At 44.7% G+C, this 26,888-nt stretch overlaps 1 protein-coding gene and 1 pseudogene across 2 annotated transcripts; one reads left to right on the forward strand and one right to left on the reverse strand.

Moving 5' to 3' along the window:
• Positions 1-16,254: 16,254 nt before the first annotated feature.
• Positions 16,255-18,768, forward strand: LOC308489289 (ras-related protein Rab-2A-like; annotated as a pseudogene). Its single transcript has 3 exons — positions 16,255-16,287; positions 17,828-18,002; positions 18,299-18,768. The product of its transcript is annotated as a ras-related protein Rab-2A-like (transcript).
• Positions 17,750-21,672, reverse strand: LOC308488539 (uncharacterized protein). Its single transcript, XM_081028340.1, has 3 exons — positions 21,216-21,672; positions 20,883-21,130; positions 17,750-19,732 (listed from the first exon to the last, which is right to left on the reverse strand). Exons 1-3 carry the CDS (start codon positions 21,430-21,432, stop codon positions 19,727-19,729), a joined length of 471 nt encoding a protein of 156 aa, XP_080884466.1. The 5' UTR covers positions 21,433-21,672; the 3' UTR covers positions 17,750-19,726.
• Between the last annotated feature and the right edge of the window lie 5,216 nt (positions 21,673-26,888).

Here is a 26,888-nt window from a genome sequence, read left to right on the forward strand (position 1 = left end):
CCTAAGGGGCCTGGTTTGGGGATCCTCCTATCTGGAGGCCTCCTGTACCTTCTCAGGGATTTTCATCTAGGTTTTAAGGGAAGGTGAAAGGATAGTGTCTGAGGCATGTAGAATGATGTTTGGAGGGGAGGAGTATTGAAACCCATGCCACTTTCTGTGGTTTGCTTGTTGTTATTGTCAACTGTTTTTTAGAGTAAAGAGAAGAGAAATATAATAAATCTTCTGAGTTGTCTGGTTATTGGATATTAGGAGTGGGGAGTGGGCTGTGGCACTAGGAAGACTTGGGTGGGCAGTGGGAATATTGGGAGAACTGTATTGGCCTATTTATGGTCATGTGATTTAGTGCAAGTCACTCTACTCTCTGAGTCTCAGCTGTAAAACAGTGTTGTTACTGGGACCATCCTACCTCCATCAACCCCCTCAGGAACAGAACCACCCTAATGTGTTGAGTGCTTCAAAAGCTTTGAATGAAACTCCTTGGTGTTTGTTGTATGCATTACCATGAACAGAAGCAGCATCCAGAGGTAGCAAATACAATGAATCAAAACTGAGCCTCAAGTAAGAGTCACCAAACGTATGAGGAAAACCAGTTCCATGGAAGGAAAGAACCCAGATAAATAGAATTCACAACCCAGGATGGGAGTTAACAGGACAAACACATTAAGACTTTACAGACACGTATGGGAGTGTCTGGCTGTTCTACAGAGAGATCACCACCCTCCTCTTTCCCCAGAAATTTGTCCAGCTTTATATGGATCCTGTGAACACACATGGATGGGCTTCACTGACCAAAATGGGCCCAGGAGATGGGTGGATGGGACAGACTATGAGACGGGCTTCCAGTGAGTGTGTTCATACTGCACTCTGTCCTTCCGGCCTGGGCCCAGCTGCCCCAGCTGGGCAGGTCAACAAAAATCAACAAAAATTGACAAAGTATTAGCCACAAATAAGACCTCAACTAAACCTAAAAAGGAGCAATGCTCTAATCCCAATAAAACACAATTACACATGAACACCAAAGTAGAACCAAAAAAGATCTATAACACATACATTTCTCATTATCTAGATAACTTTAAGAAAAAAATCAAAGCAAAGTCTCGTGAATTAGAAATGAACAAAGAGAGCACTACATACTGAGGGTATGAGATGGTCTAAAGCAATCCCCTGGAAGAAGTGTACATAGCCTTTAGCACATTTATTAAAAACAAGAAAGGCAGAGTTGAAATCAGCTAAGTTTTAACTCAAGAAACTTAAAAAAGAATAACAAAATAAACCCCTCAAAATAGAATGATGGAATTTATTTTTAAAAAGCAAAAATTAATGAACTAGAATATAAAATGTAGATATGACCAATAAAAGAAAAATTTGGTTCTTGGAAAACATGAATAAAATAAACAAATATGAAGAAGAAAGAAACACAGATACATGGCTTTAGAAAGGTTAGAGAAGTACAGATACAGAGGATATAATTATATAACACTTGCAGATTTGAAACAGCAGAGTGAAGACTGTTTTCCCCACCATTGTTGTAATTTTTCAGTTAATCCCTTAGAAACAGAGCTTATAACTTTCAACTTGTAAAATGAAAAAAAATGAATAAAAAATATTAATTTAAAGGAAGGTAGGAAAAAAGAGAAAAAAAGAACAGGTAGATAAGAAAAGGCACAAAATAAAATTTAGTTATGCATCCAAATATGCTGCTGATTGTAGTAAATGCAAAAGACTAAATTATCTTGTTAAAAGACAAGAACTTCCAGACAACACAATAAAAAATAAAAGCCCAACCATATGCCCAAGAGACATATCTAAATCAGAGACGTTGAAAGCAAAAGCATGAAAAAGTTAGTCAAATTCTAAACAAAATAATTATCACATAAAGTATTGTTCATAACAAAAAATATTATTAGAGATAGAGGGTCATTTCCTAATGATAAAAGGTTTGATTCAATAGGAAGATACATCAGCATTAAATATATGTACACTGAATAACATGGCCATTAAATGTATAAAACAAAAATTTTGGAAGTACAAGAAAAAATATACGAATGTATATTCATAGTAAGAGACTGTGATGCATCTCTCAGTAATTAATAGATCAGCAGACAAAAAATATCACTAAGGAAACTGAAGCCCAAGTTGTACTATTATGATCCAATAGACATATTTAATACACTGCACTCATTAACTACAGAATACACATTCTTTTCAAGTACACTGGGACTTTTTTTTTTTTTGATTGAGCAGATACTGGACCATAAAGAAAGTTTTAACTAATATCAAAAAAAGAATTTTCACTACAATGACTACAAATGTAAAATTCCTATCTAAAATATTAGCTAACACAACCAAATGGTGTATTAAAAGAAATATATTCAAGTAACAGATATACCAGGAATTCAAAGATGGTTTAACATCACAAAAGATTTATTAATGAAATAGACTTAGAGTACATAAGACTAGATTAATGGCATATAAAAGCAAAAAATCACCCATTGAAGAAAAAGCACATGGCAAAAATTCAGCACCTATTTATGTTATTAAGTCTCGTGAATTAGAAATGAATAAAGAGAACTCATCTGCTTCTATTTTAGGACCTCATCTGCTTCTGTTTTGTCACTCTACTATTCTCAATGTGTGGATTCTTTTTTAAATTTTTAAAAAGATTTTTATTAAAATATAGCTAACATACAATATTATATTCGTTTCAGGTGTACATCATAGTTATTCAATAGTCCCCACCTGGTACTATACATAGTTATTACCATTATACTCCCTATACTCTACATCCCCATGACTATTTTGTAGCTACAAATTTGTATTTCTTAGTCCCTTCACTTTTTTTACCCTACCCTTAACTCCCTCCCATCTATCACCCCAATAGATCTAGTACCTATCTGACACCATACATCATTACAATATTATTGAGTATATTCCTTATGCGATCCCTACATCCCCATGACTACTGTGTAACAAAAAATTTGTACTTCTTAATCTCTTCCCCTTTTTTATCTACCTCCAAACCCCCTCCCATCTGGCAACCATCAAAATATTCTCTGTATCTATGTATGAGTTTGTTTCTGTTTCGTTTGTTTGTTTATTTTGTTCTTTAGAGTCCACTTATAAGTGAAATCATATGACATTTGTCTTTCGCTGTCTGACTTACTACACTCAGCACAATATCCTCTAGGGCCATCCATGTTGTTGCAGATGGCAAGATGCCATTCTTTTTTACATCTGGTAAATGGTAATATTCCATTGTATATATATATACCACCTCTTCTTTATTCACTCATCCAGGGGCACCCAAGTTGCCTTCGTATCTCAGCTATTGTAAATAATGCTGCAATGAACATATAGATGAGCATGTCCCTTGAAGTAGTGTTTTGGGTTTCTTCGGATAAATACCCAGAAGTGGGATTACCAGGTCCTTCTTTTCTCTCGTTATAGTCTTTGTTTTCAAGTCTATTTTGTCTGGTATAAGTATTGCTACTCCAGTTTTTTGTTTGTTTTGTTTCCATTTTCATGAAATATCTTTTTTCAATCCCTTTACTTTCTGTCTCTGTGTGTCTTTCGATCTGAAATGAGTCTCTTGTAGGCAGCATACAAGTATGTAAGGGTCTTGTTTTCTTATCCATTCAGCCCCCCTATCTTTTGATTGGAGCATTTAATCTATTTACATTGAAAGTAATTATTGATAGGTACGTAGTTATCACCATTTTATTATTCGCATTCCTGATTTTTTTGTTTCCATCTTAGTCCTTCTAAGTTTCTTTGTAATACTGGTTTGGTGGTGAAAAACTTCTTTAGTTTTTCTTGTCTGGGAAGCCCTCTATCTGTTCTTTGATTCTAAATGATAGCTTTGCTGGGTAGAGTACTCTTGGTTGTAGGTCTTTTCTTTTCATCGCTTTGGATATTTTCTGCCAATCCCCTCTGTCCTGCAAAGTTTCTGTTGAGAAATCAACTGATAGTCTTATGGAAGCTCCCTTGTAGCTAACTAAGTACTTTCTCTTGCTGCTTTTTAAGATTCTTTCTTTGTCTTTAACTTTGGCATTTTAATCATAATGTGTCTTTGTGTTGACCTCTTTGGATTCATCTTGTTTGGGATTCTCTGCACTTCCTCAGATTGTATATCTATTTTCTTTACCAGGTTAGGGTAGTTTTATGTCATTAGTTCGTTAAATAGGTTTTAAATTCCTTGCTGTCTCTCTTCTCCTTCTGGTACTTCTATAATGCAAATGTTGGTATGCTTGCACTTGATGTTGTCCCAGAGGCCCCTTACACTCGCATTTTTTGGGATTCTGTTTTCTTTTTGGTGTTCTGATTGAGTGTTTTCTGCTATCTTATCTTCTAAATCACTGATTAGATCCTCTGCTTCATATACTATACCTCGATTCCCTCTAATGTATTCTTCATTTCAGTTATTGTATTCTTCATTTCTGACCGGTTCTTTTATATGGTTTCTATATCATTTTTTTATGCTTGCTATCTCTTTGTCGAAGTTCTCACAAAGTTCCTTGAGTAGTCTTATAACCATTGTTTTGAACTCTGTCTCTAGTAGGTTGCTTGCCTCCATTTCATTTAATTTTTTTTCCCCTGGATTTTTCTTCCGTTCTTTCATTTGGGATGCACTTTTTTGTTTCCTGATTTTGGCTGCTGTTTTGTGTTTGTTTCTGTGAGTGCTGTCAGAAGCAGTACGAGCTCAAAGGGATGAAACACAGAGGAAGTCAACAATCCATCAAACTTCAGACCTAGCAGGCCTCTTCCCATTTACAAATGGGGAAACTGAGGCAGCAACAATAACATCCTGAACACCACATGAAGTCAGGATGGGTGGGCACCAGGGGGGCTTCTGAAGTGTGATGACACTCTAGTTCCTGATACACAGCTCTTTGCTTTGTGATCATTTATTGAGGGGTACGATTTCTGTTCCAATTAAAAAATTAAACTAAAAACTTAAATCAGGATCTATTTCACAGAGGATGCTCAAATGTCCAAGGAGAAGGGACAGATGTCTTTAAAAGTCAGAGAAATGGAGTGATCGGGTGAGCACTGTTTTGGGAGCTAGAGCCAACCTGGCAAGTTAACTTTCTTCTCTGAGCGTCATTCATTAAAGCAAGCAGGCAAGCGAGCAAATGCCAACAACAAAAACCTCTTTATAGTATTCCCAGATAGATAGATAGATAGATAGATAGATAGATAGATAATTGATAGATGATAGGAAAAAAGAAGGATAGATAGGTAGATAGGCAGATTACATGCAAAGTTCTCCTACTGTGTCAGGCACTGAGCCAGGCCCCGGGGATGAAGCAGTTAAGGCAGGTACAGGCTCCTAAAGGACAGAAGAGGTAAACAAGTCATTACTAATCAGTGTGATGACACTGACAACCTTGCCTGCCCCAGGCAGCTCAGCTCAGTGGCTGGGGATCTGGTGGGAGGGAAGGGAGACTTCTCACTATTCCTCGTGGTTGCTGTTGGATTGGAACCATCTGAATGCAGTACTTAACCCTTAAAATAAATAAAATGAAAAATACAATAAACACAAAGTGTGAGCAGTGTTAACAAAGGGTAAGTCCAGAGTGCTTACGGAACACTGCGGGGGTGTGGGTGCAGACCTGGCCCAGGGGAAGTGAGAGAAGCCCCCCAGAGCAGTGACAACTGTTCTTAATATATGGTAGCCACTGCTATTAGTCTTCCCCAATTATGGGTGCACCTTTGGCAGGAGTTAGGGAGAAGGGAGCCCTCAAGCTGCCACTGATTCTGTGATATATTCCCGGGCCTCTGGGAGTCCCTTGGTGATAGGAACTCCCTGTCCTGCTGCAGCATTTTATAGTGTACATTTTGTCTCATGTCACAGACCAAGAAACATGGCCAGGCCTGGAAGGGAGAGAATCCCTCCCACCACAGGCCCCAGGCCGTGGACAGCACAGCGATGAAAACCAGTGTTGTGAGCACGAATGCTACCCCAGCTCCTCATCCTCACAACCATCCCACCAGGAGCGAGGACATGGAATCACCACCTCCATTTACAGGTGAGGAAGCTGAGGTGTGCAAAGGTTAAGTGACCTGAATGAGGTCATTTCATGAAGTCACATGGTCAGGCTTTGACCCGAGGTGGCCTCTTAGCCACCCATTGGCCCTAAAGCTGACATTTCTTGTCTCAAACTTTCACTGCTTGCCTGCTCAGCCCTTCCCTGCAACAGGAAGACAGCCATTTCCTTTGACTCAGCAGCCCACTGAGTGCCACAAAACCTTATTTGTGTTCTAGGCTTAAAACCCATGGTGACATCAATTCAATTTTGGAACTCTGATTTCCAGGGAGGCTGGATGGTCACAGGTTGACTCTGTCTAGATGCAGGACCGGTGGGGGGTGCAGAGCTCACTTAGAGGTGTTCCCTTTGGAATCAGGCCATCTGGAATGTGACAGCCTTAGCCCAACAGGAAGTACTTCCCTCCTGAGGGTACTTGGCAGGTCTCCCACGTGGGTGGCCAGGGCCCGAGAGGAAGAGCCCTGACCATGGGAGAACGGTGGGATAGTCAGCCAAGGCAAGCAGTATGGTAACCATGTCCCCTCTCTTCCTCTTGGAAGAAAGCAGGAGTCACATCTTAACCTACAGCTTCATCATGGCCTGGGCAGGATCCCAGCCAACTGTCAGTGGTCATGGCCCCCAGACCCTGGTTGACTACATGGACCTTTGACTTCTGACTCCTAAAGGCTAATCAAGACCTCTGACCCTTGGGTTCCTGGCCCCCCTTCTTCCTGGCACTCACCTGGCCCCCATCAGCCGTGCCTGAGTGGTGGTTATAAGCTCATGGCCTTGCTCACCTTCCAGGTCCTGGAGGCAGGGGCTCCACACGGCCCTTCTTTATCCTGCATTTGGTAGTTGCATCTCATTGTCTCCTGAGTGAGGCCTTTGACTTCTGACCTTTAGAGGCAGAAGGCCTCTGAGAGCAGCAGACGCCAGCCTTGCAACGGGACCAGTAGTCATTATTGATGGACCTCTCTGTGCTGTAATTTCTACATCTTCTGTAAAATGAGGAGAGTTATACTAACACCTACCCCGTGAGAATTACATTCATTAATACGAGAGCTTAGAACAGTGCCTGGCACATTGCAAACCAGCATTAGCTGCTCTTATTATTGTTTTCGCTGCTGTGATTGTGAGACTCTGTCTGTCACCCCCCACCCTGGGCACCTGGACAGCCGCTCTCATACCAACGTTCGGGCCCTGCCTCATTCCTGTGTCTGCTCTGTCTAGTCCTCTGTTCCTTCTCTTCCTCTCTACCCATTGCTCCTTGCTGTCCTGCTGCTCCTGAAGCTCTTTGCTGGCTAATCATGCTGCTGTCCCTTCAGATTAGAGCCCAGTATGTTCCTTTATCTCATCTGAAAATTTTTGTGGTTTCCCAGCTCTGCCCAAAGAGCTCCACGAGGGGCAAGGGATGCCCAGCTGAAGGAAGCTTCCGGAGGAGGAGGAATGTGGGACTGTAAGGTCCCCAGGTGAGCTTTCCTGGTTTCCTGCCTCTCAGAATGGGGCTGAGGTGGGGTGTGGGGGGGTCAGGGGGAGCAGCCCCTCCATGGACTACGATCAAGAGAACAGGGAGCTGGCGTCTTGGAACCTCCACCCTGGACTCCCAGCCCAGTGTCCTGTGACTAAGGAAGCCACACTGGGGACTGTGTCTTAGGGAGTCAGTCTCAGAGGTGTCCCAGAGTTGTAGAATTCTGCACCTGGGAAGCTCGTGGCCCTTGAGCAGAGGTCAGGGCCATTGGCCACAGGTGTGGTCTCTTCTAGATGACATTGTCCATGGTAGCCCTTCTCAGGCCTCGGCACAAGCCTACCTTCCTTAGGCGTAATCTCCAGGGATCTCACCATACACAGGGAGGGGTGGGGTCCCTCAGGAACCCTGAGTGAGGCTCATTAGAAGAGACAAAAATGGGAGCGGGGAAGTGCTGGAGGCTAGAGTGCAGGGAGGGGAGGAAGACAAACAAACAACCACTTTGATGAGCATATTGTGTGGCCTGGCCATGTGCCAGGACTTTGCAGGCCTCTTCCTACTTCAATTCCATTACAGCCCTTTGAGGTAGGCACTCTTATGATTACCTTATAGGTAAGGAAACTGAGGCCCTGAGCAGTGAGGTGACTTTTCCAAGGTCACACAGCTAGGAAGGGAAAAGATAGGAAGGGATTTGAAATCAGGTTGGTCTGTCTCTTTTGCAGAACATCTGACGAGGAGAGGAGCCCCAGCAGAGTTTCAGGGGCTCTCTCTGACTGTCTCTCTCTACACAGATCTAGGTGTTAGACCCGGACATTCAGTGTCTGGATCCTCCCGGCTCTGTGACTAGGTAATAACATGGTGTTCATAATCACATGTAATTTTTGTATAGGGCCTTCCTTTATACAAAGTGTCTTCTGTGGCGATTATTGCTTCACTGAGCCTTGCAGTAGCCCACAGTGTAGGCAGGGCATGATTTATCATCCTCTTTTGCAGATGAGGAAACTGAGGCTCAGAGAGGGAAGACCCTTGCCAAGGTCACAGGGGGAAGATTACTGAGCAAGAACTCAAAGAAGGTCTTCGGACCCAGATGAGCAGAGTGGGGACATTGGACTCTGATTTCTCTAATGGACGAGGATTGTCATTTCCCCCAGCCTCTGTAGCGTTCCCAGATGGGCTGCACCAAGAGCTGAGAGGCTTCTGGTGGGTACCCAACACGTGTAATCTCATCCGGGCCTCTCAAATCTTCCCCTGTCCATCTGTCTGTGCAGTTAGGAGGATGTCAGTTTGTGTGTAGAAAACACTAGGGAGAGAAATGCCATGAAATGTCTCCCATTCCACCCGGCCCGACAGCCTTCCATTCTCCCGGGCAAAGGCAGATCCTCAGAGGGGCCGAGCGGGCCAGTAGGACTGTAGGTCACTAGTGGGGCCAGAGAGTGGACATGATGTTTCCAAAGACTCTGTGTGGGTGGAGATGTCTTGATGGACATCTTTGTCAAGACAAACACAGGGACTACTAGCATAGCGGGATTGACACAGCTGGCTGCCTTGTCACCACCTGCCTACAGTCAGTCTGCCTGGGGCGCTCAGCAACCCAGTCCCCACCACGCCTTGGTTTGTCCGGGTAACTCAAGACCATGCTATTCACCTACATCTATTGTTTATGGCCTGTGAATTAGCTTCAAGATTTGGAGATGCTCCAAATGATCACCAGGCCCTCTTGGGTGCTACCCGTCGTCATCCATGCAACAAATAAACGATACTCATCGAGCACCCAGTGTATCCAAAATCCTGTTGGGTTGCAATAATGGAGTCACCTGGACCTTGATTACTCTAAGCTAATCACCCAGTTTCTTTAACCTCAATACTGTAGGAATAAAGACGAGAATAGAAGTCGCAACCCGCTCCCTCAAGGGACTTACAACCTCATGGGACTAACCACACAGCAATGTGATTGACTGAGTCCCTTTCCTTCCTTGGGCCTCAGGCTCCTGCTCCGTAATAACAAGGAGGGTCAGATTCCTTGACCTTGAGTCCTTGCCAGGCCTCCTATAATTGCATTGTAGGTTCTACATAAGGTCACTGGGTGGTGTGCAGGAATCATTTAAGTTCCCCTGGAAACCTACCAATTGGATAATTAGGCTAGCCCCGACCCCTCATCCCTTGAGGGAGCAGAGTGGACCTTAGCTGCCCTCCCCACAGTGGTAGGCGGAAGTGTTGGGCGCCGCAGGGGTCACCGGGTGGAATACAGCCGTGGTGGGCACTGGGACAGAGGGCTCGGCTGACAGATCTAAGGCTGCCGCCTGCCACCAGGTCTCCATAGAGTGGCCTACTGGCCTCCCTCCTGTGGAATGAGGAGCCCTGCTCCCGCCCACCTGGCGTTTAATCTTTAATGCAACCCTGGCTGCCCTTCGGCAGGGCCCATCAACCCACCCGCTCTGATAAAAGTAATAATTAGCTCTTATTCAGCCTTTCACTCCTTCCCCCTCCACTCTGATGTGTGAGCATTGGGAGAATTCAGGCTAATGGGTCTGCCCTCGGCCAATTCCTCCCAATGCAGGCTGGAATGCATTGCGGGGTCATTAGCCAGACCTCCGGGCAGGGGCCAGTGCTCAGGATGTGCTCTCCTGCCCATGGCGGGTGCCCCAGCCACCAAGGAGAGGGCCCGGCCTTGGCAGAGCAGACCTGCCCAGACCTGTTGGGTCCCACCTTCCTCAGCAACGACCCCTTTCTGTACCTCAGCAGAGCCCACTGGGACGTGGCCTTAGGCTGTCAGTGGTCAGGGTGACAGGACTCAGGGCCATCTGCCCCCAGGCATCACTCTGCTTCCAGGGAAGGAGCCCAATGCGTTCAGCCACTGGTTAGTGTGGAGGGTGCTGGCTCCTGGGTCCCCCAGCCCTGCCCCCCAGTGACTTATAGTCACTAACATGTGCACGGTGCCTGTCCCGACCAAGTGCTTCCAGAAAGTTCAGCTCAGAGGTCACAGCAGCCCAGGGCTTAACCATGCAGTCTCAGGAGCTGCACTTCAGGAACATGAGGCAATTCTGGCTTAGCTCCTCTTCTCTTCTTCTCTGACCGGCTCCAGCCAACACCCACAGATTTGTTGGTTACTGCATGCCAGAGACTGCCAGCACCTAGAACCAGGGGCCTCCATCACTAATGTCACAGGGTCCCCAGCACCCAGGTTGCCCAGGGCTACCAAAGTCTACAGCCACTGCCTCCAAGAGGCAGCAAAGGGCCATTGATGCCTCGAATCAGACGTCACTACTAGCCAGGCCACCTTCACGTAGAAACCCAGAGACACCTTCACCTGGTGTCATTGACACCTGGAACCACTTAGACCCATAGGACACAGGCACCAAGAGCCTCAGAAGAGCCCATCGAAGGCTGCCATGAACTAGAACTCTAGGATCACCTGAGCCAGGAAGTGGAGCCACAGAGTCACGGATGTCTAATCCGTCTGTAAACTCGTACTGGATTGAGGAACGTTGTCGTAAGGTCACGCTGGCATTAATGAAGGGTTTTTCTCATATGGGCTCTGGTATGTTTTCCTTTATTGACTCGCTTGGGAATGAAATGTCACGGAGACTCTTAGGTCGTTTCCTCCACCGCCTGAACCAAAGAACTTCTCACTTCCTGGGTCCTAGATTCCCACTGTGAACTTTCTTTTTTTTTAATTCTTTTGTTTTGTTTTCCTTACTTTTCTTTGTTCTTTATTTTTCACTGTGAACTTTCCAAAGAGGAAAACAGAGGTGATGTGTGTCATGTGGGTGGGTGTTACCCACCCAGTTACTGTCTCTGAGTGGGGCCTGTTCAGCAAGGAAAGCAATGACTAGCCTCCTAATGTGCTACTCTTTTTCCAGAAAGTACTTTGGGGAGTAGGATGGAAGGACTTCCTGGAGGAGGCAGCATTAATGTCCCAGAGACAGAGCAGAGCAATATCAGAGACAGGTCACTAGGGTCAAAGCCTCCGTAAATCACATCTCTTCATCCCACCTACCCAAGGGCGAACACTTATCCATGAATTTCTACTGTGGAATATTATTAGACCATCAAAAGGAATAGTACTTACACATGCTACAGCATGGATCAACCTCGAAATAATTATGCCGAGTTAAAAAAGCCAGTCACAAAATACCATATATTGTATCATTCCATTTATAGGAAATATCCAGAATAGAAAAGTCCACAGAGACAAAAAACAGAGTAGCAGTTGCCAAGGACTGGGGGGAGGACGGAAGGGGAGTGACTGCTAATGGCTAAGGGTGTTTCGGGAGAGGCGATGAAACTGCTCTGAAATTAGACAGAGTTGATAACTGCACATTTCTGTGAATGTACTAAAAACCACTGAATGTACACTTTTGAAGGGTGAACTTTATTGCATGTGAATTCTACCTCAAAAGAGCTGTTATTTAGAAAACACCAGGAAACTTTTAGGTAAGTTGATTGTTATCTCATTCAATTCTCACAGTGACCCTCATCAGAGGTAGAAAGGTGGTCTAATGGAATAGTTAAGAGCACGGCTTTTCAGTACGACTTTGAGAGTATAGCCCCAACTCTACCCTCTACTAGTTCAGGGACCTTGAGCAAGTCCCTCAACCTTCTCGAGACTTGGTCCTCATCTGTAAAATGGGCACAATGATCTGTATGTTACACAGCACAGTGCTTGGAGTATGTAGGCATCATTACTGTTAAAGAGGCTTCCTTCACAACCTCCTCCCATCCTTTTCCACTTCTCAAGTCCCCTGTATTGTAGTCATCCTTAGAGGATGAAGATCTTGAGGGAGAAGGAGAAGCATTTATGAGAGAGTGTGACATCTGCTTTTCTCTATCGACTCCTTCCTGCGTGTTCAGCATCACAGGACACAGCTGGGTGGGGTGACTATAATTCTAGCTAGTCCCTACCAGCTTTTGCAGCAGATTTTTGTTTGTTTGTTTGTTTTCGTTTCGTCCCCGAAAAGTGCTCTGGGCTGGAGACATCATTAATTCATTCATTATTGAACACCCCCTACAGGCCAAGCGCTGTGCCGTAGGACAGAGCGGGGACCAGGTCAGTTCAGGGTCTGGCCCTCACTGGCCTCTATTCTACTGGGGGGGAGGTAGATGATAAAGAAGTAAACCTGTAAGAAATGTGTTTTCAGATCAGGTATAACGCAATGAAAATAAGTCAAATAAAGGTGGGAGGGCTACCAGATAAATATATGCCTTATACACATATAGGTGCTCAAGGAAGGTTTCTCTGAAAAACTGCCTTCTGAGCTAAGGTAGGAAGAGGGCATTTGAGGTAGAGAGAACCAAAGTGAAAATAAGCATGGCATATTTGGAAGAAGGCAGGCTGGCAGGAGCTGGAACAGCAGGGAGATGACTGAGGGGAGAACCTGAGAAAAGCAGGGGCGCCATTACACAGAGGGAGCCGTCTGCATTAGGGATTTGATTTTTGTGTCTGGTGCAGTTGGCTGCCATGGGAAGATTCTCTACACTTCTTGAGAGGGGGCACTGGAAGGGAACAGCAGGATCCCAAAGAATATATCTAGTATGTTAAAGCACATGACAATGGGGTGAGACCGCAGTATTTGCAGCATGTTTTTCAGTTTCCTCCACAACAGTGGGGTGCCATGCTCTGTCTGTGGCTCGGCTGGATGGAGCAACATTTTCACCTCTGCGATTTCATCTGGTGCCTGTGATGGACCCAGCTGGATATGCAGACTTTCTCCCTGAACGCTGCCTGGGATGCATCTTTCCTGTGGTCGGACCACGTGGAGCACGTGAGGTTAGGTGCATCAAATAAGACAGCAATCACACTTTTCCCTTTGCTTTAAATCAGGAGTGTCAAAACTGCGGCCCGCGGGCCAACTGTGGCCCACAATCCATTGTTAATTGGCCCGCAGCAAATTCCAAAAATACATTTAGTTTACTTAAATAAACCAGGTGAGGCAATACGTACTTCACCTCGAGTGAGTGGCCCGGCTGTTTGTGTATTTTACCGCGTATGGCCCTTGGAAAAAAACGGTGAAAAAAGTTTGGACACCCCTGCTGTAGATCAAGCCCAGTCTTTGGCTGTGAAGTGTTTGCAGAAATGGAGGCTTATAGGTGTGCCTACTTGTACAAACCCTGTCAGAATCTAATGGGGGAAATGAATGAGTGTCTTTGCTGGGGAGGGCAATGCACTGGAACAGACGGTTTCCTCATGCAGGTGTAGGGTTCAGAGTAGTTCACTGGACACCTAGATAGTGTGTGTGTGTGTGTGTGTGTGTGTGTGTGTGTGTGTGTGTGTGTGTGTTTAAAACCAAGATGGAGAGAGAGAACTGTGGCAGGAAATTTTCACTTTACCAAGTTTCAACAACAAACAAGGAGTAGTTTGTGGCCAAGCATTCAGTGTAGAGGGAAAAACAAACATGGCAAGGGGTTGAGAAAGTCAGGGATGGGTTTCCAAAGTTGCCCCTGGGTGGGGGAAGAAACACAAAACGTTGGGATCTGGTTGCCAACAGACACTAGGAGCATCCAGCTCCCCTTTCTTCCAGGTAAATGAAGCCTAGTTATTATGAGCCATCCATCCTCCCTAGGGAAGGGACCTCTACCTGCAGTTAAGGGTGTGATCATCCCTTTTCCCCTGTCAGAGATTAATTTGAGTGTGGGTAGGTGACGCAATGCTAGCCAATGAGAGTTGAAGGCAAGTTCTGCTGGGGATTGTGGGAAAAGTCTCCTCCTAAAAAGGGTTACAAGAAGAAACGGTTCCTCTGATGCTTCAGTTATTTAGACTATTGGCCTGCAGGACTCAGATATGTGGCAGCCACTTTGAGGTGAGCAGGCAGGCGGAAAGACAGGACAAAGTTGAAGTTCCTAGGGTCAGCCACAGCTCCCGGGAGTGATGCCTCCTTAAATTTTGTGTTCGTGGTCCTGGCTTACCATATCCTGGTCGTGGCGCTGGAACCCCATTGTCCTCTGACAGAAAGTCTGTCTTGATTGCCCTCAGACTCCACTCTGAGACTGTGGATCTGGGGGACCTCGGAGGAGCCTGTCTGGGGAACCGGGGACCCACTTAGCATGTGCCAGCCCTGGGTGTCAGGCTGGCAGGGCTGAGTGGTGGGAGAAGTACTATCCGGGTCAGCTGTCTGTCCTCAGGCACCTGCATTCCCGTAGGGGAGCCCAAGGGTAAAATCTAGACCAACACTGTTCGGGAAATGTAGCACAAGATCTACATGTGAGCCCAATATTTCATTTAAAATTTCTAGAAGTCAAATGAAATAAGGATAAAGAAACAGTTGAAATTCATTTTAATAACATTATCATTTCAACATGACTCAATGTAAAAAAGTACTAAGATAGTATATATACTTTTTGTGCTACGTTTTTGAAAGCTGGTGTGTAACTCACACTTACAGCCCAAGACAACTCACACAAGCTACACTTCAAGTGTTCAATAACTACTGTGGCGAGTGGTAGCGTGTTGGACAGAGCAGCCTGAGCCAGGTGGCTTGGGCCGTGGGGACAGCACCTTTATCTCAAGGAGAAAATCACCGAGGCATGGCAGGTTTGGGGGGCCTTGGACAGAGGCTTAGACATGTCTTCTTGGAGACTTTGTTCTCCGCTCTTCCAGAATCCCTGTCTGCAGGGCATGGCGGTGTGTGTGTCCCCCCCAAGGGGCAGTGTGAGCTAGGGAGCTGAGCTGAGCACTGGGTTGGAGTGAGGCCATGTAGCTCCAGCCCCAGCCAGGCTTTGAATTCTGGACAGGTCACATCCCCTCTTTGGGCCTCAGTTTCTCTGTGGGGAATTGAGCGGGCTGATTGGCTCTCCGTTCACTGGTTATCAAGGGCAGGAAGGAAATTACTCAACCGCCCTGCTTCCCACCCCACCCCTGCAACAATGAAGACTCACTGAACGGTGGAGATAAAGGTGATGACACAGGTGCTGCTGCATGCGCAAGGAAGCCGTATGTGGCTGTAGAATAGAGCATTTCCAGGGTGGCACTCTTTGCCAGGTTCCACAAAGTTGCCACCTGGCAGAACAATCCCCTTCCACAGTGGCCTGCCACAGCTCGAGTCAATTCATGGATGTATATTGAGCCCTCCAGTAAGCCAGATCCGCAACGTATCACTGCCCCAGGGGCTCACCTGGCCGGGAAAGGCACCCTCCTCTTACACGTGGATGGAGACTCTGGAGAACGTCCCCTGAAGCCCACTGCCCTTCCGGTCTCGATTAGTTGACCATATTCATTGAAGGACACTAGCAGGGCTTCTTCCTCAAGAAGCTTATGCTCTAACCTGGATACAGGTCATACGTGGCAAACCAACACTCCCAGGACATGAATGCTGAGGTCCAGACAGAGACAAGACAAGAGGGTGGAGAGGCTGCGACAGGATGGGTGGTCAGGAAGCCCGCAGGAGGGGAGCTTGGGGTCTGAGCCAGCTTGGAAGAGGGGACAGATCCCTCCAAGGAGCTAGCACAGGCCCACAGGTATGAGGACACGCAGTGTGTTTGGACACCCCAAGTAGGATCGTGACTCATTAGGATCCTTGCCCACAGCTGGGCAACAAGCAGAGGCTGCAGGTGTGGGAGTGGGAGGTGGGCCAGGCCAGGAAAGGTGAGTTCCAGGCTGAGAAAGCAGTAGAAAGGCTGATGGTTCCTGAGCAGGAGATAAGCATGAGGTGGTATTTTAGGCAGGTGAATCTGAAGGCAATATTCCTAGAGAGGCAGGTGGGCCAGGTGGCAACCACTGGAGCAAGGTGACACGGGGCCGCTGTCCCAGCAGAGGCACAAGGGAGAGCCATGTCGGGCCAGGGCGGGGTACAGCCAGGCTGGGTGAGGCCCGTCTCCCGTCTCCCGGGCTATAGCTTTAGGCATCCACCAGTGTGGAGGCCGAGTTTCGGCCGGGGCGCAGCCGTGGGCAGCTCGGAATTGCTCGGGTGCAGGGTCAGGCCTGGTCCGATTCATTGGGCGGATGGCTGCTGTGATCCTGGGCCCTGACTGCCTGTTGGGGAGAGTCGGTGAAGGGAAAGTCGCACCTACAGGATGTAATACTTTGTCTCGCAGCTACCAAATCAATGCTCCAGGTTGGTAGAGCTCGTGGGGAGACAGGGCCGCTGCACATAGGAGTTTACTGTTTAGTTGGGAAAGTCAGGGAATAGCCACGTATCCCCAAGAGGCCCCAATACCCCGCAAGAGGCCAAATATATTACTGAGCGCATAGGTGGGGATTCCCAAAGTGGGACGAAGCCAATTAATATCTCCTAACAATTTTTGTAAATCATTTAATGTAGAGATTTGGTCTCTCCTAATCTTTGTTTTTGTCTAAATATTTTTTTTTTTTTTGTCAGACTCAGAGTCTCTACTTTAAGTCTCTATCTCATTTTTTTTAATCCTTTTTAGTAACTTACTGAAATCTCTCACAACTATAAAAAGTTGCTGGGCCTTATTTTTAAACAAGCTACTGTTTCTCTGAGTCTGTTTGGAGTGGTTCTAAAACTGAGCGGATTAGTTGGCACGTTTCCCAGATTGAACTGGGGAACGACACTCCGTTGGAATGTAATTCATAGAGACCTTGTCTTATTTTTTTTCCACTTATCTATCTCAAGTGTCCCGAGGTTTGGAAACCAGGAACAATGAGTCTCAATTACTTTGAGGAGTTCCTCCAATTTTTGTTTTGAGGTTGTGTGGTTTCCCTTCTTAAGAAGCTGCTAAGCAGGCAGATATAAGGTCTGTCCTTGTTCTCTAAATTACCCATGTTAGTAATTAACCAGGAAAGGAAAGAGAAGGGCTTTCACTCCAATTCCACTGTGATGCTCGGCCAGCCATGCCTCTCTTGAGACCTTAGAACGTCTTGGCTAAGGCATGGTTGTATAACCCCCAACCCTGGCTGGCGAGATGCCAAATCGCTGTTAGGCTGTATGACGTGTTACGGAACCGTGGTTACAAGCCCAAGCAAACTCCGTAGTCCTAAAGGATGGTGGAGCTATAAGCATTCACTCACACACTCACACTCTTTCACACGAAAGTGTTAGTTGTTTCTTTTGAATACCTTCCTTACCCTGGTTAAATTCTCCAAGTCCATAGACTACCTCCTTACCCCAGGTAGCTGCCGCGGCGGATTCTTGGAGTCCCTTCACCGTGTCTGCAGATCCTTAGGACTCTTAGTCGGCCTTCCCTTCTGGAGCCCCACATTGGGCGCCAGATGTCGCATCCCGTGCAACAAGGGCAGTGAGGGTGCGAGAAGGGGCGGTTTGGGTTAAGTTTTTAACAAAGAAACAGACTTAATGCAGTTAAATCTCTCGGAAGGCCAGAGGTCTCAGTCTCGGAGGACTGGAGCCCACAATAAGGCTGACTTAAAGGTCTTTATTGACAGGTATACAAATACAAGAAAGTAACGTTGTATGCCTCTCTCTTCAAGTACATCATCATTGGCGACACAGGTGTTGGTAAATCACGCTTACTGCTACAGTTTACAGACAAGAGGTTTCAGCCAGTGCATGACCTTACTATTGGGGTCGAGTTTGGTGCTCGAATAACTATTGACGGATGTGGGAAACCGTGCTGAACAAGGTCAGGAAGTGCAGAGCTGGCCAAAAAACAAGCCCTTGTGTATCCAAACACTGTAACTACTAGATTGCAGACAGTTCTGTTACTTTTTGATGCCCAGAGTATATAAACTGCAAAAATAAACTTGGGCTGAGGCATTCTACTTAGAAGTGAGGCATTCTACTTAGAACTGCAGCAGTCTACTTAGAATTGCCTGCCCTCCCGATCCCATCTTTGTCTCTCTTCTTTTTTCTCAATCCTCACTCCCCACTTCAGGGACTGTTCGTCTCGTCGGCAGGCACCGACAGACGGACAACAATACTTCAGATATGGGATACGGCAGAGCAAGAATCTTTTCGTTCCATCACAAGGTCATGTTACAGAGGTGCAGCAGGAACTCTACTGGTGTATGACATTACAAGGAGAGACACATTCAATCACTTGACAACCCGCCCGGCAGCATTCCAGTTCCAACATGGTTATCATGCTTCTTGGAAATAAAAATGACTTAGAATCCAGAAGTTAAAACAAGGTGAAACTTTTGCACGAGAACATGGACTTCATGGAAACTTCTGCTAAGATAGCTTCCAATGTAGAAAAGGCATTCATTAACCCAGCAAAAGAACATTTATGAAAACATCCAAGAAAGAGTCTTTGACATTAATAATGAGGCAAATGGCATTAAAATTGGCCCTCAGCAAGCTGCTACTAACACCACACATGCAGGAAGCCAGGGAGGGCAGCAGGCGGGGGGGAGGCTGCTGTTGAGTCCAGTCTTCCTCTCTCACCGCCCAAGTGGGGCCTGTCCACTGTCTCCTTCCGTCCTGCTGAGACATGAAACTATTCCAGATGGCTTTATGTCACAGAAGCCTTTCCTCTTTCAAATTCTTGCCCTTACCCACGAACTGAATTATATGAAACACTACAAAGTCATCTTGAGTATTTTAAATCAGTTTGTGTAGTTAGGTTTCCCAACACCTGTGGTTACCTAATGTTTAATATTAACAGAACTGTCCTCAAAAAGTGTAGTCGCACAACAGCCTAGCCAACTGTCCCTCCATGTCTTTCCTTAAGGAAAGAAGAGTCTGTGAGATTGTGCCTTTCTGGGACTCTGTTCCATCCTTGTGTTTACACCTTATGTCTCTCTGTCTGATCCCCAAAAGATGGTTTGCAGCCAAAGACGGGTAAGATATCTCACGGGAGATTCAACCTAAGCCAGGTGGAACCGAGTGGGGACCCCCAATGAGCTGCCTTAAACAAATATGGGAAAGGGCCTTGCCTCCCCTTCCCCCTGCTTGGCAAAGTCTGTTGCTGGCTCTGGCTTTTCCCTCACAACTGTCAGAAAAATAATGAGGAGAACGAAGACTAGTTATCTCTAATATCTGAGAGGCTTGACACTGAGAAGTTATTTACCTTAAGTAAGATATAGTGGGACCTTGCACTTCGGCTGTTTAAAGACTAAGATAAATTGGCTTGGGATGTTTATGAGTCTCACAGACCGTGCCATAAAACACTGTTACTCCCTTGCATACTCATCAATAAAAGCCTCCAGTCGGCTTTGTTCAGAGCTCCAGTCCTCTGAGACTGAGAGACCCCTGGCCTTCTGAGAGATTTAACAGCATTAAGTCTCTGTTTGTTTCTTTCTTAAAAACTTAACCCAAACAGCCCCTTCTTGCATCCTCACTGCCTGTGTTGCGCTGGACGCGACAAAAAAGTTTGTCAATTTTCAAGGCTGTAAGAAAAAAACAGAAGGACTTTTAATTCTGTATTTATCATTTGCTTTCTGTATATATAGTTTAATAACCTGCTTGGGTGTAATCTGCCAAGCTTGAACTCATTAATGCATTTGCATAAATTCTATCCTGTTTAGAGCTTAAAGCTACTGAAGCATTGTTAGGAATTGTTGGACACTGAATTTTAAACTTTTTGACATTGTTAGCTAGCATGTTCATCTTTTCGTGTCACTAGTCCAAGAAAAATAGGCTTAATGTACATTACTAAAGGCGATGTATGTGTTAACCTGTTTTAATGCCAAAGGTTTGCTATTTGTCCACAGTTTCTTTAAGACCTCTTCAGAAAAGGATCTGTTTGCCTTAATGAATACTGTTGGTTAAAAACACAGTATAATGAGTGCAACGGGCAGAGGCAAGAATTCCCTACACCTAAGCGACTCCGAGATGAATGTCCACATTTAGATGACACATTATGAGGACTTTAATTTTTCCTTATTCACAATAATGTTTTCTTTCTCTTTTATTCACATGATTTCTAAGTATATTTTTCATGCAGGACAGTTTTTCAACCTTGATGTACAGTGACTGTGTAAAATTTCCTTTCAGTGGTAACCTATAATCTTTAAAATATGGTAAGCATCTTGCCTGTTTTGAAGGGAATCTGACAATAAATCTACCAGATGGAAAATCCTGTTAAAAAGTAGAAAAGCTTTAGTAATTTACTCAGTGTGGTGGTTTTATCCTTTTTTTCTTCTTCTTTTTCTCCCTTGGTCTTATAATGAAATTGTTATAGCTGTGCAAAATGAACCCCCCCCCCCCGCCAAAAAAAAGAATCACGGCAGACTGGTAGGGAATATTCACATGCAGAAAATACCAGCTTTCTAATTCCCACAGCTATCAGCTTCCCACTTTGCACAATTAATAAAGACATAATTGTGGGGCCACTGGCCAAACAATGAGGCATCTCCTCAGAGCATGGACTTCCTATCTTGGGTAAGCAATGCCCGTTAATGACTTTGAATGTCATTTTTCCAAGATCTTGTGTCTAACATGACTCCTTCTACAAATCAATGAGAACATGATAAACTATCCAACAGAAAACTGGCAGAAATATTAGTAATGATTAAAAAATATGAAGGAGGGGCTGACCTGGACGCTGGGTGATGAGGCGGTGGGGGTACCGGGGAGGGGCGAGGCAGGGCCGAGAACCCGGGGCGACTTGAGGTGCAGGGCGAGGCGAAGGCACCAGGTGACGCGGTGCCGGGTGTGAGAGGCGGCGTGGGTTCGGAGTGAGGGCCCACCCGAGTTCTGCAGGGTCTCGATGTTTTGGGGTCTGGTCGCCAGCTCTACCATCATCTGCACGAATTGGGTCCGGGCTTTCTGGTACTGCTCGAACTCTGCAGGGAGAGACACGGTGGAGGGGCCGCCCGGTGGTCCCCAGCTCCCGCCGCCAGCCATCGGGGCGCCCTCCCCGGGCCTTACCTTGCACCACATGCTTCTGACTCACGGCGCCCACAGCTCTCTGCCGGCCACGACCTCCAGGGCGACACTGTTCGTGTGTGCCGGGCCAGCGAGTCCCCGGAAGGGGCGACTGCGGAGGCCACTCGGCCTCCAACGGCAAACTGTCCTCTGTGTACCCGCGTCTCCCAGGCAACCAACGGAAACGCGGCGGTTTCGCCGCAAGCGTGAGTCGGGGCATGACGTCACGGTCTCAGGGCCCCGCGCCCCCTAGGATGACCAGCAGGGGGCGCGGGGGACTCCGCCTGCAGGGGCGCTGCACGAGTTCTGCACTGTCCGGTGTCACTATCCTGCTGGTTCGGACGTCCGCCCGCAGGACAGGATCTTTACAAAGGGATCCCAGACCCTTGTAGCTGCCTGACTGCGCACAAGCCATCCGGGCCACGGAGCTCCACACGCTGGGAGAACCCCGTGGAAGTGCGGCGAGACAAGGAAACTACGCAATGAAGTCTTGGCTTCCACGGTCAGGAAAAATCTTGTGTAGCGTTGTGCAATCTGGTACATTATCATCAATGAAAGCTTCAAGTCACATGTTTTCCCCTGTGGTCCAGCGTTTATAGACCTGGCGTTTCGGGTTTCGGGAGTCCTGGAGCGGCACGACAGCCATGTGCATACACTTAGTTATACTGTATTGAAAGCATTTATAAACACTCCTAGACCTTCAACAAGAGAAGCAGACGAGGAAACAATATGATTAATGTCTTGTCTTTGCCGACTTTCTCCTGTTACTACTAGGTTTGCTGTGTACTCACTTTTATGTGATTTTTAAACATTTTGACTTTGTCCTTTAAATTTAGGCTTCATTTTGTTGCTGAATGACATTTTCAAAAGAAAGGGAGAGAGAATCTTTACCTGGGAAGTCTTAATTCAAATTATCTTAAGCGGACTTCCCTAGATTATATAGCTGTAACTCTACTCAGTCTCATTTAACAAAAATTAACTACTCGGTCTATCGCTGGTTTCTAGCTTCCCTGAAAACAGTATACCAAACGTTTCAATGACAGGTGTCAATGTTAAATGTTTCTCCATCAGAAACTACAAGTTCACCAGGTGGGGTGTAAGTAGCCACATCTGCTGCTGAGTAGCCAACACAGGAAACCTCTTGATTATCTCATGTTCAATAGAAGGGAACATGCAAACTTAGCTGGTTCTCATATCTGGCTGAGGCCTATAAAATAATCTTGGAGATCTCACTCTGACTTTAGCTCTCTGATAAAGTCCTGATATTTTGTGGAGCCCCAAATAGGAGAATGGACCCGCAATCAGAGAGAGCAGTAAGTGTGTTCAGGCAGATCCCTGCTACCCTGAGAGCAGCTGCCTGTCTTTTGCTCCAGTTCAGAAGCCAGTGATACCTACAGTTCCTTTAACTTAACTCTAAGGCATAAGTTTCACAATGATCTCCATGTTTCCCTACGGAAACAGGTCCTTTAAAGTTAAAGTTTTTGTGTGTTCCCATTTCTTTAGAGATGTGGGTGGGGCAAACAGATTGAGCAAATAATTAAAATTGCAAATAAACCTTCATTGTAATTTTGTTTTCAGTTCCTTATTGCATTATGGAAAAAATCCCCTTAAAACTAATAAAAATAAAAATATAAATAATAAAAAAATAAACATGAAGAAAGCTTATGCCAGGCCACACAAAAGTATGGCTCAGTGGCCTCTCGTGAAATCTCTGCAGGGGTTAGAGGATCCGGGCAATTTCAAATGAGAGGGACTGATAGGGAAAGATCTCAAAGACATATTGCATAGGGAATAGCACAAATCACTGAGCAGGGAGAAAAGTATTACCTCATGGGGGGAAAGTGCAAAGGACAGAGATGGGAAGGAAGGACACACACCAAAATGACAACAGGAGTGGCAGGGAGGGTTGGGCGGGATTTTCACATTTTATCCTAATATTTCTGTGACTGGAAAAAAACAAATAGTGAGAATGTAGCCATGAATTACTCACGTTTAAAAGAAACTGTTGAAATCCTGAGGTTCGGTTTCAGCCACTAACTCTGTGGATGACTGGGAATCATTATCTTTTGCTTTGTCCTCTTTCATCAGAAGCAACTTACCGATCCAGTGTATATACACGATTTTCAGGACGGTCACACAGTCAGAGACCTGTCTGCCCCTCTGCCTAGTGGGCATTTCCACAACCAGAGGCCTCTGGTTGCTTTACGCTCACCAATAAAAGATGCCTAGAGCTGAACTCATACTTGAACTGTACACTTAGAAAGAGTGAGTTTTATTCAATGAAAATTATACTTCAATAAACCTGACTTAAGAAAATAATAAACAACCTGAAAAAAAAACTAAGTGAAAGTAAATGTATGAAAAATCAACTTACACTTTTTTCCGGTTGAAGGGACATCATGAGGATGCTCTCAACTGTTGTAAGTGACACTTGCGTCTTCCCCATGTTTCTAAAGGAGAGAATCCAAATGTGCATGACATGGACTCAAGACAAAAATTCCATACTTAAAAATGTGATTACATCAATTCTGGTTCTCTGTCAAGCCAGCGCGAGTTTACTTGCCATAGATGATCATCTCAGAGAGCTCTTATTGAAAAAATTTATTTGCATCATCAAAAAAAAAAAACACCTTAGTACTGAATAGTACACTCTTTTTTATTTTTCCCCCCATAATCCTACTATTCATTCTCAATTGGATCCACCTCTCAATTACTCTTTTTAAAACATACCAGGGGTGCCAAAAAAATGTATACACTTGACTTGTATTCATCTTTTGTTATTGGTATATATTGAGCACTACCAATTTTATATCTTTTCCTTTCTTAAAATGTGTATACATTGTGAGTGGGCACCCTCTGTATATAACATGCAAGTTACTCCTCTTTGCTTCCTGGGGTAAATCATGTTTCTACGTGCTTCTACACGTTCCATATCTGTATGTGTTCTTCACCACTGCTCCCTCCTCTGCTCGCTGTATAAGCCATGTACATTCTTTCCTAATTATTTTGTGTTGATAACTCTTATTCAATTACCCAGATAAAATTTAATTCATGACGTTTTAGCCAAAATGCAAACTACTTAATCTTTGGTGAAAGTAAAAAAAGAGCAGAAATCATCTCACAACCCGTGCAATTATGGCCATACTTACAAATATCTCAGTGCTGGCAATTTTAAAAGATACGAATCTTCAACAGTTGTCAGAGGATTACGATCAAGAATTCTGAAAAATGCAATGGAATTAAAATTATCTGCGCTTTTCAATACCTGCTATAAAAGTTTATATATTCATCTTTTGGGAACGAAAATTGAAGATAAAAAAACCATTTTCTATCCTTACCTATAAAATTACCCTTAGAATCTACAAAGCACTATTTCTTTGGGAACTACCCAGTTCTCTAGACGATCAAGTGGAGAGGAGAGAAAGACAAAATGGATAGCAAAGAAAAAGTATGCCAAAGAACTTTTCAGATTGAAAACCCTACAAGTGACGCTGCTGACACGAAGCTCTTGCTCTATAGGAAATACTATTTCTAGTGTCCTCTTTTATTCCAGGTGCTTTTCTTTCATCTCCAGCAATTAAAAAATTCCAGTTTAAACCACCCAGTTCAAGAGAAAAATAGAACCAATCCCTTGGTTTTGGAGCCAGAGAAGGGATAAATGTCAGAGGAACAGGTGAAAGCCATACTTCCATGAAATATTCCCATGTATTCTTGTATTACAGCCTTTGTGAGATTGTATGTCTGGAACACTTGTCTGGGACACTCATCTGTTTCTTAAACTCTCAGCTCCTTGATGGCAGGGACCACCTTTATTGCCATTTTGTCCCTGTACCTGACACAGTTCCTGACTGTTACTAGGTATTTAATAAATGTTTGTTCAATAAATAACATTTTGATTACTTATAAATAAAATAAACAAATGAGTTTTTTGACATCGATATTTATTCCAAATGCTGGAATAGATTTTCTTCTCATTTTAAAAAAACAAATAAGGAAAACAACACAAAATACAAAGAAACAGGGAGAAAGAAAAGCAAATCTGCCTTTATCTTAACTGTACTCAAGAACCATTAGGGTACTTTTGCAGAATATTATAAAGATAATGATCACAGCAAACTATCTATTAGGCTGCCAGGCATATATGATAAGCATTTCACATTCAATCCTCACAATAACCTTGTGTTATACATGATATTACCCCATTTTACTAATGAGGAAACTGAGGCACAGAGAGGTGATACAACTTGTCCTAACTCGTCAAGCTAGTAGGAAACAGAGTTGCAGTTTGTAGTCAGGTCTGACTCCAAAGCTTGTGTTTAACCTCTATGAAGAAAAGGGGTTTAAAATGGCTGTTACTTTAACCTTAATTTTGAGACGACTGAATATAGAAATTTCATCTTTTTAAAATGTATCTGCCGATCTGGGAGAACCACTATGAGAATTACGTTTTCTGTTTTGATTCCTTTTCCCTAAGCATCTCCAATGGTTAAATATTTCACCTGGAGTCTAAAGTCCCTTTTAGGTCATTGAACATACCCACTGAGATTTGCTTCTGTCAGAAAGAAATCACAGAATTTTGCAGATGAAAGGGAATGAAACCCACTGTTCTTATTGAGGAATAGTCAGGATAGGAACTGGAATGAGGCTACAGCAGTGTATTTTCTTTAGGAGTATTTTTTCATACTACAACTTAATAGAAACAGCATCTTTTTCCATAACTCAAAGGTTTCCTATTGCCCACAGATAATTCACGTCAGAGGCATATACTTTTCTGAAAAATAATGTTCTAGGTGATTGGGGAGAGAAGTGCCCTGGGGCAGGTTTTTAGGAATTCTTTCTGTTTTCCCATTTCAAAGACACTCATGGCTGAGGAAGCACCCACACCTTTCGCTCCTTGGAGAACTCTGCACTGAACTAATCCTTCCAGCTCTTACATTTCAGCTGCACTGAACTAATCCTTCCAGCTGCATACATTTTAGCAGTTAGGTGCATTGCCCATGAGCGAGAAACAAGGTTACGTTCAAAGGTGGGATTTCAAGGTGCTGCTCACATATGGGAGCTGCACCATTGGGATTCCCATGCCAACGCCACTTTGAGTGTTATTGGCTTGGTGCCTTCACTGCCCAGGCCGGAGATCAGTACCGGGGGAAGAGAGCCTGCCACCCATGAGGCAGACAAGGCTCTTGGCCTCTTTGTACCTTTGTTTCCTCATGTGAAAAAGAATGAATGGATCTTAGGACATATTGTTCAGAGTTCACACTGAGCTTATGCCCAGCTAACCAATCACTGTATCATGTTGTTACCCGTAGTTTTTTTCCCCCCATGTATTCATCTTCTATTTCACTTACACTTTGTGTAAAAACTGCATTCCATGCCAGGCCTGAAACGTTCCAAAGCTCAGTTCTGTGATTGAATTGCACCCAAGATTTCTACAAAAAACAAACAAACAAAAAAGACACAAGCAAAAGTAGGAGATAAAAGATATTGTTTCAGAATGTTTATCCTTTGGCAGTCATTCTAATTTATATATGATGAAACAACTCTCAATACTCCCTCCATACACTAAAAACAATCTCCCCGTGGAAGATATTTGCTTATGATTTATACTTTCATATTTATACATGTGGTGCATTGGATACAAAACAGTAAGTGCTCAGTAAATACACGTATTAAAGG

The sequence above is a fragment of the Rhinolophus hipposideros genome, assembly GCF_964194185.1.
Source record: "Rhinolophus hipposideros genome assembly, chromosome: 20".
NCBI lineage: Eukaryota > Metazoa > Chordata > Mammalia > Chiroptera > Rhinolophidae > Rhinolophus > Rhinolophus hipposideros.

Bases quoted from the DNA above. Each gene is read 5' to 3' on its own strand.
- LOC308488539 (XM_081028340.1), bottom strand. From the start codon at position 21,432: ATGCCCCGACTCACGCTTGCGGCGAAACCGCCGCGTTTCCGTTGGTTG. The intron at 21,131-21,215 runs GTAAGGCCCGGG...CTCTCCCTGCAG, and splicing joins TCAGAAGCATGTGGTGCAAG to AGTTCGAGCAGTACCAGAAA.